Below are 16,590 nucleotides of genomic sequence, written 5' to 3' on the forward strand. Positions count from 1 at the left end.
CACTGAAACCTTCTGCTCAGTGTGCTGCTGCGGCTAAGAAAGCGAATAGAATGCTGGGTATTATTAGGAAAGGTATGGAAAACAGGTGTGAGGATGTTATAATGCCGTTGTATCGCTCCATGGTGCGACCGCACCTTGAGTATTGTGTTCAATTCTGGTCGCCGCATCTCAAGAAAGATATAGTAGAATTGGAAAAGGTGCAGCGAAGGGCGACTAAAATGATAGCGGGGATGGGACGACTTCCCTATGAAGAAAGACTAAGGAGGCTAGGGCTATACAGCTTGGAGAAGAGACGGCTGAGGGGAGACATGATAGAGGTATATAAAATAATGAGTGGAGTGGAACAGGTGGATGTGAAGCTTCTGTTCACGCGTTCCAAAAATACTAGGACTAGGGGGCATGCGATGAAACTACAGTGTAGTAAATTTAAAACAAATCGGAGAAAATTTTTCTTCACCCAACGTGTAATTAAACTCTGGAATTCGTTGCCGGAGAAAGTGGTGAAGGCAGTTAGCTTAGCAGAGTTTAAAAAGGGGTTGGATGGTTTCCTAAAGGACAAGTCCATAAACCGCTACTAAACGGACTTGGAAAAATCCAAAATTCCAGGAATAACATGTATAGAATGTTTGTACGTTTGGGAAGCTTGCCAGGTGCCCTTGGCCTGGATTGGCCGCTGTCGTGGACAGGTTGCTGGGCTCGATGGACCCTTGGTCTTTTCCCAGTATGGCATTACTTATGTACTTATGTACTTATGTTATTCCTGGAATTGTGGATTTTTCCCAAGACCATTTAGTAGTGGTTTATGGACATGGCACATCTTATGTTCTTACTGTGTGTCATATACATAAACATTAATTATCTTCTAAAATATTAGGGCCTGATATTCAGTCCAAGGCAGTCAGTGTGGTTAATAAGCCACCGATAGCTGCAGGCTGAATCAAGCCTGGATATTCAGTGCCAGGCCATGTCCGGCTTCCAACATTGAATATCCAGGGCAGTACAGTTATCTGGAAGTTAACTGAGCACTGGCCGACGTTCAGACTGTTGCTTAGATATGTCAGCAGATAAAATTAAGACAATATTCCATATCATCAAGCTGATCAATCCATAGACTGGTGGGTTGTGTCCATCTACCAGCAGGTGGAGATAGAGAGCAAACTTTTGCCTCCCTATATGTGGTCATGTGCTGCCGGAAACTCCCCAGTATGTTCTCTATCTCAGCAGGTGGTGGTCACACACAGCAGCAGCTCTGGCTAGGCCTCCAAGCCTAATTTTTAGGTTTTGTTGAGTGCCTGGGGTTGAGGGCTCTTTTGAGCAAGTGCAAACCTGGTGGTGCCAGGTCCCTCCTTTTCTCCCCCCTCCCGCTGGCTCCGTTAAAAAAAAAAAAAAAAAAAAAATTTTGAACGTCCTTAAAGGCGTTTATTTCGACGTTTATTTAAGCGTCTATTGCAGCTACTCACTGGGACACCAGGTCGTTACAGCTCGGAGCGGACAGCAGGTAATTTTTACCTTTTTATAGCGGGCAGGGGGTTCCCCGATTCTTCTCCTCGTGGCATATGGCGTCGGAGGGCGAGGGCGCAAAGGGTCGCTCCCAGGATCGCTGGAGCGCTTCTAGAGGGGATGCGGGGGTCTTCAAGCCTGATTCGCCCTTGTTGGGTGACAGTTTTGTGACCGATGTATGTCCCGGTCCTTCCTCCGGCGTGGCGGTTTTTCCCGCCATAAACGCCCATCCCCCGCTCCTCGCCTCCGCCATCTTGGCCGGCCACGCGGCTCGGACGGCTTCTTCTTGGGCCGCCCTTGAGGTTGGAGACATTAATGCCATGAACGCCCTTAATTTGGGCGACGGCACAAAAGCGGCTAAAGTTAAGAGCCGTTCTTCCCGCGCGGCTCCTTCGCGGAGTGTCGCGCCGGACGCCATCTTGGATGCGCAGCATGTCTCTCCCCCGCTCTTGCGAGCGCCGGTTGAGGGTGCGTCTAGGGCTGTTGCCCAGGCGGCGGAAGTGCACAGTCTGGGGGGTTTCTCCCCCGAGTTTGTTTTGCTGCTGCATCAGGCCTTCCTCATGCACAACGCTGCCCCTGCTCCCTCGTCTGGTAAAGAGGTTGAGGTTCCCAGAGGCAAACGCCCTCGGGTTGATTCCCAGGCCTTGGAGGAATTTGTCTCCTCCGATGTAGATGAGGGCAGCGTGTCTGAGGTCTCCCAACGGTCCTTTGCGGATTCCTTGGAGGAGACGGATCCCCGCTCGGTTGGAGCGGATGACCCCTCTGCAGCGCGGCTTTTTAGCCCAGAGGATTTGCCCAACCTGTTGCTACAGGCCATGGACATTTTGAAGATTTCCTCTCCGGAGGACGTCTCTCCCTCAGCCCCTGTTGGCTCTGCCATTATGCTGGGGACGAAGCGCCCGCCTAGAACCTTCCACGTGCATGATGCTATGCACACCTTAATTTCGGCTCAATGGGATGTCCCAGAAGCGAGCCTTAAAGTGGCTAGGGCTATGTCCCGCCTCTATCCTTTGGCTGTGAGTGAACGTGAGGCCTATCTGTGGCCTACCGTGGATTCTTTAATCACTGCGGTGACTAAGAAAACGGCGTTGCCGGTGGAAGGTGGCACGGCCCTAAAGGACGCCCAAGACAGAAGATTGGAGGCGGCCTTAAGGTCGTCCTACGAGGCTACTGCTTTAAATTTGCAGGCCTCAGTTTGCGGTTCCTATGTGGCCAGGGCGTGCCTGACTATGGTGCGGCGGGCTTCCCCCTCGGATTCTTCCTTGAGGGATGATTGGCCGGCCCTGGAATCGGGCTTGGCCTATTTGGCAGACTTGCTGTATGATGTCTTGAGAGCCTCAGCTAAAGGCATGGCTCAGACAATCTCTGCGCGGCGGTGGCTTTGGCTGAAGCATTGGTCTGCTGACCACGCCTCTAAATCCCGCCTGGCTAGATTGCCTTTTAAAGGCAAGCTGCTCTTTGGGGTCGAGCTGGACAAAATCGTGACCGATCTCGGCACGTCTAAGGGCAAGAAGTTACCAGAGGTCAGGGCTCGAGCTAGTGCTCGCCCCGGTACCTCCAGAGGACGGTTTCAGGAAGCCCGTCGGTACCGCCCGGGCAGGTCGGGCTCTTCTGCCTCCTCTTCCTTTAAGAGGACCTTCTCCCCCAAGCAGCGTTCCTTTCGCAGAGACCGCCGTCCCGGAGGTGCTCCCTCCGGTCCTCCCCCAGGGTCTCGTACCCAATGACGGGGTCTTGGTCCACGCCCCAGTGCAGATTGGAGGACGGCTGTCCTCGTTTCTGGGCGAGTGGACCACAATAACTTCAGACGCTTGGGTGCTGGAAGTCATCAGAGACGGCTACAAGCTAGAGTTCTGCCGACCCTTAAGAGACGGGTTTGTACTCTCTCCCTGCAAGTCTCCGGTCAAAGCTGTGGCAGTGCAGCAGACCTTGGACAATCTCATCCGCCTGGGGGCGGTCGTTCCGGTGCCAGAAAATCAGCTTGGCAAGGGACGTTACTCCATTTACTTTGTGGTACCAAAGAAAGGAGGTTCTGTCCGGCCTATCCTCGACCTTAAGGGGGTCAATCGGGCCTTGAAAGTTCGGCACTTTCGCATGGAGACTCTCCGCTCTGTTATAGCGGCAGTGAAGGCAGGGGAGTACCTGGCATCCTTGGACATCAAGGAAGCGTACTTGCATATTCCCATCTGGCCTCCTCATCAACGCTTCCTGCGTTTTGCAGTACTGGGCCGACACTTCCAGTTCAGAGCCCTCCCGTTCGGGTTGGCTACTGCTCCGCGGACCTTCTCCAAAGTAATGGTGGTCATCGCGGCCTTCCTGAGGAAGGAAGGAGTACAAGTCCATCCTTATCTGGACGACTGGTTGATCCGAGCCCCCTCTTATGCAGAGTGCGGCAAAGCTGTGAACCGGGTGGTTGCTCTTTTGAGCTCCCTGGGATGGATCATCAACTGGGAGAAAAGCCAGCTGCGCCCCACTCAGTCCCTGGAGTATCTGGGAGTTCGATTCGACACCCAAGTGGGCAGAGTGTTCCTGCCAGACAATCGGATTGTCAAGCTTCAGGCTCAGGTGAACCAGTTCCTAGTAGCCTCTCCTCTTCGGGCTTGGGACTATGTGCAGCTGTTGGGCTCTATGACGGCCACGATGGAAGTAGTGCCCTGGGCCAGGGCTCATATGAGACCACTTCAACACTCTCTGCTGCAGCGCTGGACTCCGGTGTCGGAGGATTATGCTGTGCGCCTTCCCTTGGGCCCAGCAGTGCGCAAGGCGCTGAGCTGGTGGACGCAGATGGACAGATTGTCTGCAGGAATGCCTCTGGTGACCCCAGAGTGGATTGTCATCACGACGGACGCTTCCTTGTCGGGCTGGGGAGCCCACTGCTTGGGAAGGACAGCGCAGGGACTCTGGTCTCCTGCAGAGGCAAAGTGGTCTATCAACCTCCTGGAACTCAGAGCCATTCGGTTGGCGCTTTTGGAGTTCATCCCTGTACTGGCGTTGAAACCAGTACGGGTTCTGTCGGACAATGCCACGGCTGTGGCCTATGTCAACCGCCAGGGAGGTACCAAGAGCGCCCCTCTAGCCAAGGAGGCTATGAATCTATGCCAGTGGGCGGAAGCGAACCTGGAGCAGCTTTCAGCGGCCCACATTGCCGGAGTCATGAATGTCAAGGCGGACTTTCTCAGTCGCCATACCTTGGAGCCCGGAGAGTGGCAGCTATCTGCTCAGGCGTTCTTGGACATCACGAAGCGCTGGGGCCAGCCGAGCCTAGATCTGATGGCGTCATCGGCCAATTGCCAAGTGCCGCGCTTCTTCAGCAGAGGACGGGACCCTCGATCCCTGGGAGTAGATGCTCTTCTCCAACAGTGGCCGACACAAGAGCTTCTCTATGTGTTCCCGCCCTGGCCCATGTTGGGCAGGGTGCTAGACCGGGTGGCAAAGCATCCCGGCAGGGTAATCCTGGTGGGTCCGGATTGGCCCAGACGTCCCTGGTATGCGGACTTGATCAGGCTCTCAGTCGACGATCCTCTGCGACTGCCAGTGGAGCGGGGCCTGTTACATCAGGGTCCCGTGGTGATGGAGGATCCCTCCCCCTTTGGTCTTACGGCCTGGCTATTGAGCGGCAGCGTCTGAGGAAGAAGGGCTTCTCAGACAAGGTCATCGCCACTATGCTGAGAGCGAGGAAGCGCTCTACTTCTACTGCTTACGCCAGGGTTTGGCGTATCTTTGCAGCGTGGTGTGAAGCAGGCTCACTTTCTCCCTTCACTGCTCCAATTTCTTCAGTGTTGGCGTTCCTGCAAGAAGGTCTAGAGAAAGGCCTGTCGCTCAGTTCCCTTAAAGTCCAGGTAGCGGCTCTGGCTTGCTTCAGGGGCCGCCTGAAGGGTGTTTCCCTGGCTTCGCAGCCAGATGTGGTGCGCTTTCTCAAGGGAGTTAATCACCTGCGCCCTCCTCTGCACTCAGTGGTGCCTGCGTGGAATCTCAACCTGGTGCTAAGAGCATTGCAGAAGCCGCCTTTTGAACCCTTGTCGAGGGCATCTCTGAAAGACCTGACGTTGAAAGCAGTCTTTTTGGTGGCTATCACTTCAGCCAGAAGAGTTTCCGAGCTCCAGGCGCTCTCTTGTCGAGAGCCTTTTCTGCAGTTCACTGAGGCAGGAGTGACTATTCGCACAGTGCCTTCCTTCCTGCCCAAGATTGTTTCTCGATTCCATGTGAATCAGGAGCTCTGTCTCCCTTCCTTTCGTAGGGAGGACTACCCAGAGGAGTACTCTGCTCTTAAATATCTGGATGTGAGACGAGTCATCATCAGATACTTGGAAGTGACCAATGATTTCCGGAAGTCAGATCATCTGTTTGTCCTGTGTGCAGGTCCTCGTAAGGGTCTGCAGGCTGCTAAGCCTACAGTGGCAAGATGGGTCAAGGAAGCCATTGCAGCGGCTTATGTGGCCGCGGGGAAGGTGCCGCCTATCCAGCTGAAGGCTCACTCCACAAGAGCTCAGGCGGCCTCGATGGCAGAGGCCGGATCCGTCTCCTTGGAAGAGATATGCAAGGCGGCAACTTGGGCTTCGGCTCATACATTCTCCAAGCATTACCGTTTGACTGTGGCTGCACGGGCGGAGGCCCGGTTTGGAGCTTCAGTGTTGAGGTCAGGGATTTCAATGTCCCGCCCTGGGTGAGTACTGCTTCGGTACATCCCACCAGTCTATGGATTGATCAGCTTGATGATATGGAAGGTAAAATTATGTATAATCATACCTGATAATTTTCTTTCCATTAATCATAGCTGATCAATCCATAGCCCCTCCCAGATATCTGTACTGTTTTTATTCTGGTTGCATTTCAGGTTCAAGTTTAGTCTTCAGTTACTTCAGAAAGACTTCGTGTTCAAGTTTTTTCACTTGGATTCTTCAAGAGTTAAGACGAGTTTGTGTTACAGTGAGCTGCTGCATTCCTCTCCCCTCCGTTTTACGGGGCTGGATTGAGACTTAAAATTCTGCCGGCACTCCCTCCCGCTTCGTGCGGCTGTAGGGCAGCTTTGTACCCCTCCCGCTTCGGCGGTGTTAGGGTCAGTCAGCTCCTCCCGCGGTTGCGGTTGCAGGATAAGCCAGATCCCCCCGCATCGGCGGGTGTGGTGTCCCTCCCCCGCTCTGCGGGGATGAGCTGGACGGATTCCCCTCCCCCACTTGTGTGGGGATGAGCTGGGTTAATTCCCCTCCCCCGTTTCGGCGGTGGTGAGCTGGGCAGAGTGTCCCTTCGTGGGTGTAATTCTCTAAGTGCTGAGTCCTGCGGATGGAGCTTTGATATCGACATACTGAGGAGTTTCCGGCAGCACATGACCACATATAGGGAGGCAAAAGTTTGCTCTCTATCTCCACCTGCTGGTAGATGGACACAACCCACCAGTCTATGGATTGATCAGCTATGATTAATGGAAAGAAAATTATCAGGTATGATTATACATAATTTTACCTTTTTGCTGTCTTAACTTTATCTACTTAATGGTTAGCGGATAAAATATCACTGTGAATCGGATAAGTTTATGACTTCTCCCAAGCCACTCTTGGGCCACCCTTGCATTAACTGAACAGTGCCTAGACGGTCACAGGCAATATTCAGCAGCACTACCCATTTAAGTGCCGCTGAATATTGCCAGATGGCTAGCTTAGCAGGGTTTAACCAGCCTGGTTAAACTCTTTGGAATATCAACCCCTTGATGTCCTATGGAAAAGTCATGAGTCCAACAACACTACAGTGATATGCTATTTCACACATACTGATTCTGTCTGGGGGTTGGGTGCCTTAATCTGGGGTCTGCCTATTTTTCTGCATAAAGCATTGCTTTACCTTCAGAAATGCTTTGGAAATTACCCTTATATGGGGCTAATTCTATAAAGAGGGTGCCAAGAATGTGGGGAAATGACCAGAATACCAGCCCATATCTGAGTATATGTGCAAATATGCGCATAGAAAGCAATATTCTGGCTACCTACTATTCTATATAATGGTGCCTAAATGCAATGGCACATAATTTGAAGATAAACATACATATGGAGAGGGACTATGTGGAATGTGAGTGGAGTACACAGTTAAGCATTTAAATGATGGAATACTGTATGTTATATACATGTTTGAACCATATAGGCACAAACATTTACATCAGCTCAGTGGCTAGTATAAATGACCATGTCTAAATTATATACACATTTGTGCTACTATTCTAGTATTCTGTAAAGCCAGATTTCTTCACCAGAGTTACTCATACCCTCAAGGGATACGGAAAAAGGTCAGATGGGGTGCAGAGATGGGTCTTGAAATCTGAGATAAATTATGAAAACTTGCTAGACAGAGTGAAGGCAGTTAGGACAGTTATTGGTAATATAACTGTGCACTACCTTAATTTTAGTGACATATTAGCACTGATAGCAGCTAACAGTGACATATGTAGCTAGTCATTAGTAGACGTGGTTTAGGAAGGGGGTGCGAAGGTTTCATTGCTCAGTTAAAGGGATGTGGGAACCAAAAAGGGTTAAGATACTCTGCTATAAAGGAAAGGAAGTGTCTACTTTCTTTTGCAGAATAAACTTCAGATAGGTGTCCCTTTACAGATTTGCCCTCTTAACAGGTTTTTATTCTGATTAAATGTCTATTTTAACAAGTATATATTCGACTCTAAGATGCATATTTTTACTCATTTTAATGTGTGTGGAAAGTAGGTGTGGCTTACACTCAATGGCTTCTTAGAATCTATGACAAAAATTACAAATCACGTAGCCATGGGCCGCCTAAATGGAAATCAATGATCAGGAGTGGCCCAAGGAAATTTGCTGCCTGAGGCAGGGATGAGATGCCGCCCCGCCCCCACCCGGCCACAGTCTGGTATCTCCCCCTCCTCCTCCTCAACCGTCTTCCTTGCATTTACTTTCTTTTTTTTTTCTTTTCCAAAATGTGGCAGTGGCAGCGATTCTTGTAGGCTGCCCTGCCTCTGAGGAAACAGGAAGTTACGTCAAGAGGCAGGCCATAGTAGAAGAGGCCGGTGCCAGCAGCAGGGCAACCTATGGGAATTAATGGTTGAGGAGGGAAGGGGGGAGATGCCGATCCATGGAGAGTGGCGCTTGAGGCCCCCCGCCTCAGTTGGCCTAATGCTAGGGCCACCACTGTCTGCAGTATTTGGCACACTCCTTAACAGTTTACTTTCAAAATACCATACTTTTTATATTGTTAAACAGCAATAGATTGAATCAGGGACAAACCATCATGATCGTCGATTTTTCATCAAGAGAGCTCAAAACATGTGATGTCATAAAAGAAATGTCGGTATAAAAGATACCAGTATATGGGTAGAAGGTAATGGTAGCATAAAGAAAAATAGTCAGGCACGTGCCTACTTACACTAAAATCTTAAAGAAAAAGGAATACTTTATTAATCATTATCAAGAAGGAAAAACTGCAGCACACGGAGTGGGCCCCACAAACAATGTCTGACACTTAACTATAGCATTCATGGTTTGGGATCCACCTGTTACACTATGGAATAACTCACATCATCACTATGCCAGAGGCACTGTAAGACATCCAGTTTGAGATTAAGCCCCCTCCACAAGCAAAGTACCATCCCTGTTGAAGGGTTGGTAGGGATGCCTAGTCCTTGCCAACTGATGAGAGTTGCTTTCCCAGTGCTGCCTCAGCAGCGAAAAGTCAACGGCCTCTTTTCCAGCCACTGACACTGATACTCCTTGCACATGCTCAGTTCACGCATGAACTGAGCATGCATGAGGAGTGCCGGCATGGGGCAGATCTCATCGGCTGATGGGGATCGGGTATCCCTGCTAGCAACGGTAACATTACTAATGGGGCTGGGGGGTAGGGGGGGAGTAGAGAGAAAAAGCATTGCCCACCAGTCCACCCCTGGGCCCTCCTCCCCTATAATAAATTGAATCATGGCCATCCCCCTGCCTTCGGGTATTCTACTGCTACTCTGTCCTGCAAATAAATGCGTTTGTGCTTTTTCTTCTGCATATGTTTATGTACTATAGTTTTCCTTAGCTTCAGCAGCAGATGAATCCAGGAACTGGTGGGTTGTATCTGTCTACCAGCAGGTGGAGATAGAGAACACAAAAACAGGCAGTGACCCTCTGTGTACTGGTCCTACTCGCTTTAGTACAACTCTATCTCCAGCAGGTGGTGGACGGAGCTTGCCAGCTCCCTGGATTGTCTGTGTTGAGGGGGCTCCTGGGGTGCCAGTTGAGCTGGGGTGTGTGGCTGATGGTGCCCACTTTAAAGGCATACTTGTTTTTTTCAGGTCCCTGTCTTACCATTGATTCCCCTGCTCCCAGTCATTTGCTGGTGCTGTGGATTCTGTGTCTGTCTGTATTTTGGCTCACAGTAAAAGAAAAAAGAAAAAAAACAGTTTAGATCAAAATCGGCACTCAGGCAGCAGCTGCATCACGTTCCCAGACCAAAGCTCTGTGGGACTGGGTGCTGGAGGATTGGGAAGCCGTTTGGCAGCTCCTCTGGGGACGGACTTTGCCGCCCTTGTTGAAAGGTTGAGTGCTGTTTATTTCTCTGCCGGTCCCTGCATTCCCACGAGCCGTCAGCGCTGCTGGTCATGGCAGCTGAGACTGCCAAGTGCTGTTTGCGCTGTGGGAAAAGGCGCAGCATAGCGGGACTCTGCAGCTTCGGCTGCATGGAGGAGTCAAGGGCAGCGGCGATCTCCGATGGGATTTCTCGCGCTCCGCAGCTCATGGTGGGCGCCATTTTGTATTCGCCGGGGGACGCTCCCAGCGTGGTCCCGGAGGCAGAGGAGCGCACGGTATTGGTGAAGAGGCTAGCAGAGGGCAGCCAGTTGCCTGAGGAGTCTCGGGGGCCGGTAGCATCGGAGACTGTGACAACTCAGGGGCCAGGAGATCCATTTTCCCCCGAGTTTATTTTGCTTATGCACCAGGCATTTTTATTAAGAAAGGCCTCTCCAGGTGTTTTGGTGTCTCCTCTGCAGTCTTCTTTCCCTTCAGACTAGGTGGGGTCAGGTTTGGGGGTCGGAGCTGCGTCATCATTTCCTGAGGCCCCGCCAGCGCTGAAGTGCAGGAGGCTGTGGTCAGGGTCTGAGACGGGCTCGGTGGCTTCGCTGGGGCCACAGCCTTCTCTGAGGGGGCCAGAGGGTCCACCAGAGGGTCGTTGAACTCGGGACTCAGAGATCTTGAAGAAGGCGAACTTGTTCAGGAGGAACAAGATGACACTAAGGCGGTGCGGATTTTTCATAGAGTCGAGTTGCCTTCTCTCATTTCTGAGTCCTTGCGGGCGCTGAATATTCAAGATTCTGAAGCAGTGGCTGCGGCAGCCGTGAATGTTAAAATGGCTAGCACTAGGAAGCTGAAACGAGCTTTTCCTGTCCATGAAGCTATTCAGGAGCTTATTTCGGACCAGTGGTCGGAGCCTGAGGGGAACCTAAAGGTAGCTCGCACTATGGCTCGCCTGTGTCTGGTGGGAGAGTCTCATTTGAGCCTCTTCGCCTTTCCGAAGGTAGATTCCCTGGTTACGGCAGTCACCAAGAAGACCACTCTTCCAATGGAGGGGGGCATTGCCCTCAAGGACATGCAGGATCGCCGTTTGGAGGCCTCCTTAAAGTGCGCCTTTGAGGTTTTGGCCTTGACTCTGCAGGCCTCAGTTTGTAGTTCGTATGCAGCACGGGCCTGTCTGTCTTGGCTTCAACAAGCTATGCAGCAGGAGTTGGAGGTCTCGGCTTCTTTGGCGGAGGTTGCCCCTCTTATGGAGTCAGGGCTTGCGTATTTGGCTGATGCTCTTTATGATTTGGTTAGGGCCTCAGCTAAGCAGATGTCTCTGGCGGTCTCTGCTCGACGGCTGCTATGGCTGCGCCACTGGGCGGCTGATATGGCTTCAAAGCAGCGGCTCACGAAGTTGCCCTTTAGGGGTAAGCTGCTGTTCGGAGAGGATTAGGAAAAGATTTGGGAGATTCCAAGACTCAGCGTTTGCTGGAGGACAGACCCAAATCCGGGCCTCTCTTCTTCGACGAGACCAAGGTTTCGGGAGTTGCAGCGTTATCATCCTGGTAGGGCCTCTGCTCCTTTTCAGCATTCTAGATTTCAGCAGCGTTCCTTTCGTCTGGACAAAAAGGCTGCTGGTTCTGTTCAGCGACAGGGAGGCACTAACCAAGCTTCCCAATGATGGGGTTCCGGTCCACTCTTCCATTCCTTGCATTGGAGGTTGTTTGACCCTGTTTCTGGGGGAGTGGGCCAAGATCACGTCAGACCTTTGGGTCCTCAATCTGATAGAGCACGGATACAAGTTGGAATTGCTGGCACCAAGGATGCCTTTTTGGAGTCCTGCTGCGCTACAGTCGGAAAGCAGAAAGCAGTGGCAGAAACATTGTGCTCTCTTGGCGTTAGGAGTGGTACTTCCTGTGCCTCAGTCCGAGCTTCGGGAAGGTCGCTATTCTATTTATTTTTGTGGTACCCCGGAAAGGGGGTTCCTTTCGGCTGGTGCTCGACTTACGGAAGGTGAACAAGTCTCTGATGGTTCGGCACTTGGAGACTCTGCGGTCGGTGATAGCAGCAGTGTAGCCTGGGGAGTTTCTCACCTCGATAGATCTCAAGGAGGCGTATCTGCATATCCCAATTTGGCCTCCTCATCAGAGATTTCTGCAGTTTGCGATCTTGGGACAACATTTTCAGTTCCTCGCCTTGCCGTTTGGGCGCTTTGCACCTTTTCCAAGGTGATGGTGGTGGTGGCGGTGGTGGTGGTGGTGGCAGCAGCAGCGGTGTTTTTGCGGAAAGAGGGAGTCAGAGTCCATCCTTATCTGGACAGTTGGCTGATCCGTGCGGACTCGGAGGTGGAGAGTCGGGCGGCCACATCTGAGGTGATAGAAGTGCTACAATCCCTCTCAGTCGTCACGCTCTAGATCCCACGGAATGGAAGTTGGCTACGGAAGCGTTTCAGCTGATATGCAGCAAGTGGGGCACTCCAGGGATAGATCTCATGGCGTCCAGTTCCAACTCCAAAGTAGTGCGATTCTTCAGCAGAAGACGAGAGCACGGATCAGAGGGGCTAGTTGCCCTCTCTCAACTGTGGCCACCTTCCACGCTTCTCTGTGTGTTTCCCCCCTGGCCATTGATCGGTCGTGGTTCTTCAGCGGATTCGCCTTCACTCGGTGGTATGCGGATTTGAGGCGGCTTCTGGTCAAGGATCCGTTCTGGCTTCTGCTTCTTCCGGGCCTTCTGCATCAGGGTCCAGTTGCTATGGAAGATCCTTGCTGCTTTGGCCTTACGGCTTGGCTCTTGAGAGGGCAAAGTTAAGGAGGAAAGGTTATTTGGAGGAAGTGATAACTACTTTGCTGAGGGCTCGCAAACGATTTACGACTACAGCTTACGCTCGGGTTTGGCATGTTTTTGAAGCGAGGTGTGACGCTCATGCATGGTCGCCTATGCGGGCTTCGGTTTCCCAGATGTTGGCTTTCTTGCAGGAAGGTTTGCAAAAAGGACTGGCCTACAATTCTGTGCAGGTACAGGTGGCAGCACTGGCGTGTTTCAGAGGCCTGGTCGTGGGTGCGTCGATTGCGGCTCACCCAGATGTGGTGCGATTTTTGTGGGGAGTCTTGAAGCTTTGGCCGCCATTGCGTTGTCCGTGTCCTACGTGGAGTTTGAAGCTGGTTTTGCATGTGTTGCTGTCGGTGCCCTTTGAACCTCTTAGGCAGGCATCTCAAAAAGATCTTACGCTTAAAGTGGTGTTTTTGGTGGCTGTGGCGTCGGCCCGGAGGGTGTCGGAGATTCAGGCCCTGTCGTGTTGCGATCCTTTTTTACAATTTTCGGAATCCGGGCTTACGGTTTGTACGGTTCCTTCGTTTCTTCCTAAGGTGGTGTTGGCGTTTCATTTGAATCAGCCGCTTTTTCAACCTTCTTTCCGGAAAGAGGATTGTCCGGATTCCTTTCAGCGACTGCGCCTTTTGGATGTCCGGCGTGTTCTTTGGCAGTACTTGCAGATGTCGAATGAGTTTCCGGGTTCAGATCACTTGTTCATCCTTTTTGCTGGGCCGCGACGGGGGTTTGCTGCGTCTAAGGCTACAGTGGTGCGGTGGCTCAAAGAGACAATTGTTTCAGCTTATCTTCTGTCGGGGAAGTCTCCTCCGGAGGCGCTGAAAGCGCATTCCACTCGGGCTCAGGCTTCTTATTGGGTGGAGACGAGTCTGTTTTCGGTTCTCCAGATCTGTCGGGCGGCGACGTGGGCGTCACATCTTTCTTTTGCTAAACATTATCGTTTGGATGTGGCTGCAAGGGAAGACACGCACTTTGGGGCAGCAGTTCTCTTTCGGGGAGCTGCAATTTCCCGCCCAGTCTAGGGAGTGCTTGTGCACATCCCACCAGTTCCTGGATTCATCTGATGCTGAAACTAAGGAAGGAAAAATTAAGACATACCTGATAATTTTCTTTCCTTTAGTCGCAGCAGATAAATCCAGGATCCCTCCCTGTTGCAGTCTGTGTTCATTTTCAGCAGAATCTGTGTTAGGCAATGCCGTTAGTTACTCAGTTTGAGTATTGTTCACTCTGGTTGAGTGTGTTTTCTTTTATTGTGAGTTACGTGATTTTCCTGTTCTTTTCTCTGCTTTGGGATTGGTGTTATACTAAAGGGAGTAGGACCAGTACACAGAGGGTCACTGCCTGTTTTTTAGTGTTCTCTATCTCCACCTGCTGGTAGACGGATACAACCCACCAGTTCCTGGATTCATCTGCTGCGACTAAAGGAAAGAAAAGTATCAGGTATGTCTTAATTTTTCCTTAACTTTTACAAAATGGGGATGCATCTTAGAATTGATGGCGTCTTAGAATCGAAGGTTTATTTGTCCACTTAAAAAAAAAAAAAATGGGGGGGGGGGGGGGGGGTCCATCTTAGAATCAATGGCATCTTAGAATTGAGGAAATACAGTAACTTCCAGAAGTAGAAAATAGTTTATTCCTTAAAAAATTTTTAAAAAGGAAAAAAGAAGAAATTTCATTGTAACAATTTCAATTTCAGAAGTACCCAGTTGGAAGGAATTAGCTCAGTGTCCTCTGTAGTAGCCCCAGCTCCAGCTTTGTTAAAACCAGATTCAACTGATGAATACATAAGAAGTATTCAGAAACGCTTGGAAGAAGACCACATGGCACGGGAGCAGCGGGAAAAAAGGCGACGAAAAATCTTAATGGAACAACTGGGAGCCCATGAGGCACAAGAGGTGAGGTGCAGCATGACATGTGTAGTGACGGGAAATTGCCCTCTTGATACTTTAAAAAACACACACTCACACATACAGGCTCTCTCTCTCTCTCTCTCTCTCTCTCTCTCTCTCTCTCTCTCTCTCTCTCTCGCACAACCTAATGCATTTCTTTCAGACTGTGATGAAGCATACTAATTTCTCTTTTCACAGTGAAGGCTAGTTGAGCAGGTAGCTTGCTGGACATTCAGTGATGAAGTCTGCACAGCAAAGGTGACCATAGTCTAGGGAATTAATTTACTGTTAGAGTATACTGTATACATTTCCCTACCAGCAATTTGCGCCATCAGATCATCTACCCAGATAGGTGCAGTGTCTGGATACTTTTTACTTGAGAGATTTATACCACTGACATAATCGGAACTGATTTTTTTTTGGCAGAACCAAAGTTAATATAGGGGCACAAGATGTACAAGTCTAGCTTGTGCTGGTTATACTCTTAAGAAGTAATTGTATAAAGGATTTTTCATAAGTAAAGTCTATATTATAAAATTATCCCAGGTGTTACATGCATAAAAATACACACGGTGCTAAGAAAGAATGTACTTTTGTGAAACCCACATGTAAGCATGTTCAAGGGCAGAATTTGGGCAGAGCACTCTCTGTTTTTAAAATACCTGTGTACATGCATAAATGCCCATGGCTTCAATCCAGGTTTACCTCTAGTATTTTATAAAGCCAAATATGCACCTGTTTGTCTTTATAAAACAGGCTAAAAAGAGGCACAATTGCCCTCCAAACCTAGGCAACCAGCTATAAAATTACACTCTTAAGGGGCAGCACTATAACTGTGCATCTCTATTTAAGCTCCCTGAGGCTGTGTGGTAGGTGCCTGTTCTATAATGGAACACAGAGGGGCATTTTCGATAGAATGTCTAAATCAGAATTTGGACGTTTTACAAAAACATCCAAATTCTGAACAGGAAAGAAGGTCATTTTCGAAAAAGATAGACGTCTATCTTTTGTGTTCAAAAATGCTATGGACATCTTGTGATTTGGACGGCCTTTTTTTTGGACCGTTTTAAAAAAAAAACATCCAAATGCAAAACAGCCAAAACAGAGGAGGAGTGGCTTAATGGTTAGTGCAGCGGCCTTTGATCCTGGCAACATGGGTTCAATTCCTACTGCTGCTCCTTGTGACTTTGGGCAAGTCAAATGCACAAGGGGCATTTTTGGATATGACATCTAAGTCTGAATTTGGACGTTTTTTGTAAAACGTTCAAAATCAGAACAGGAAAGGTCATTTTCTGCAAAAAAAAAAGTCTCTCTTCCTTTTGAAAATGCTATTTGGAAAAACGTTTTGTGATTTGGATGTTGTATTTTTTGGTCCATTTTGAAATAAATACATCCAAATGCAAAACGTACAAAATACACAAGAAAATCCACAATAAAGTGAAATGATTCACATTTTGTAAGTGTGGTAAAAGCTTTGGTTGTAATGTAAATCTCAAAGTGCATCAGAAAGTGCGGAAGAGAAATCATTTGCATGTATAGAGTCTGGTAAAAGCTTTGGTCATGAGGTAAACCTCACAATGCACCAGAAAATACACACAGGAGTGAAACCATTTACATGTCTTGAGTGTGGTAAAAGCTTTGGTTGGAAAGAAAGCCTCACATGGCATCAGAGAATCCACACAGGGATGAAACCATTTACATACACTGAGGAGCTAAAAGCTTCAGTTGTACTGGGACAGGTAATTAGGGAATGAACACTCTTGCTATGAAGTATGGAAAAATAGCACTCTGTCATTTAGATATATGTAATGAGGCCTCCTTTTCATCTATAGATCTGAATTCAAAGCCCAAATCTAATGATAAGCAATAGACACAAGGGTAAGATGTTA

At 49.7% G+C, this 16,590-nt stretch overlaps 1 protein-coding gene across 1 annotated transcript in view; it reads left to right on the forward strand.

Moving 5' to 3' along the window:
• SPEF2 (sperm flagellar 2) overlaps positions 1 to 16,590 on the forward strand; it is a gene marked incomplete at its 5' end in the record, with an annotated part of 550,273 nt that overhangs the window by 136,043 nt on the left and 397,640 nt on the right. Inside the window, one exon of the mRNA XM_030191922.1 lies at positions 14,509 to 14,707. Within this exon, the coding sequence (XP_030047782.1) occupies positions 14,509 to 14,707 (199 nt within the window). The remainder of the gene's footprint in view (positions 1 to 14,508; positions 14,708 to 16,590) is intronic.

This window comes from Microcaecilia unicolor, chromosome 2, assembly GCF_901765095.1.
Source record: "Microcaecilia unicolor chromosome 2, aMicUni1.1, whole genome shotgun sequence".
NCBI classification, from domain to species: domain Eukaryota; kingdom Metazoa; phylum Chordata; class Amphibia; order Gymnophiona; family Siphonopidae; genus Microcaecilia; species Microcaecilia unicolor.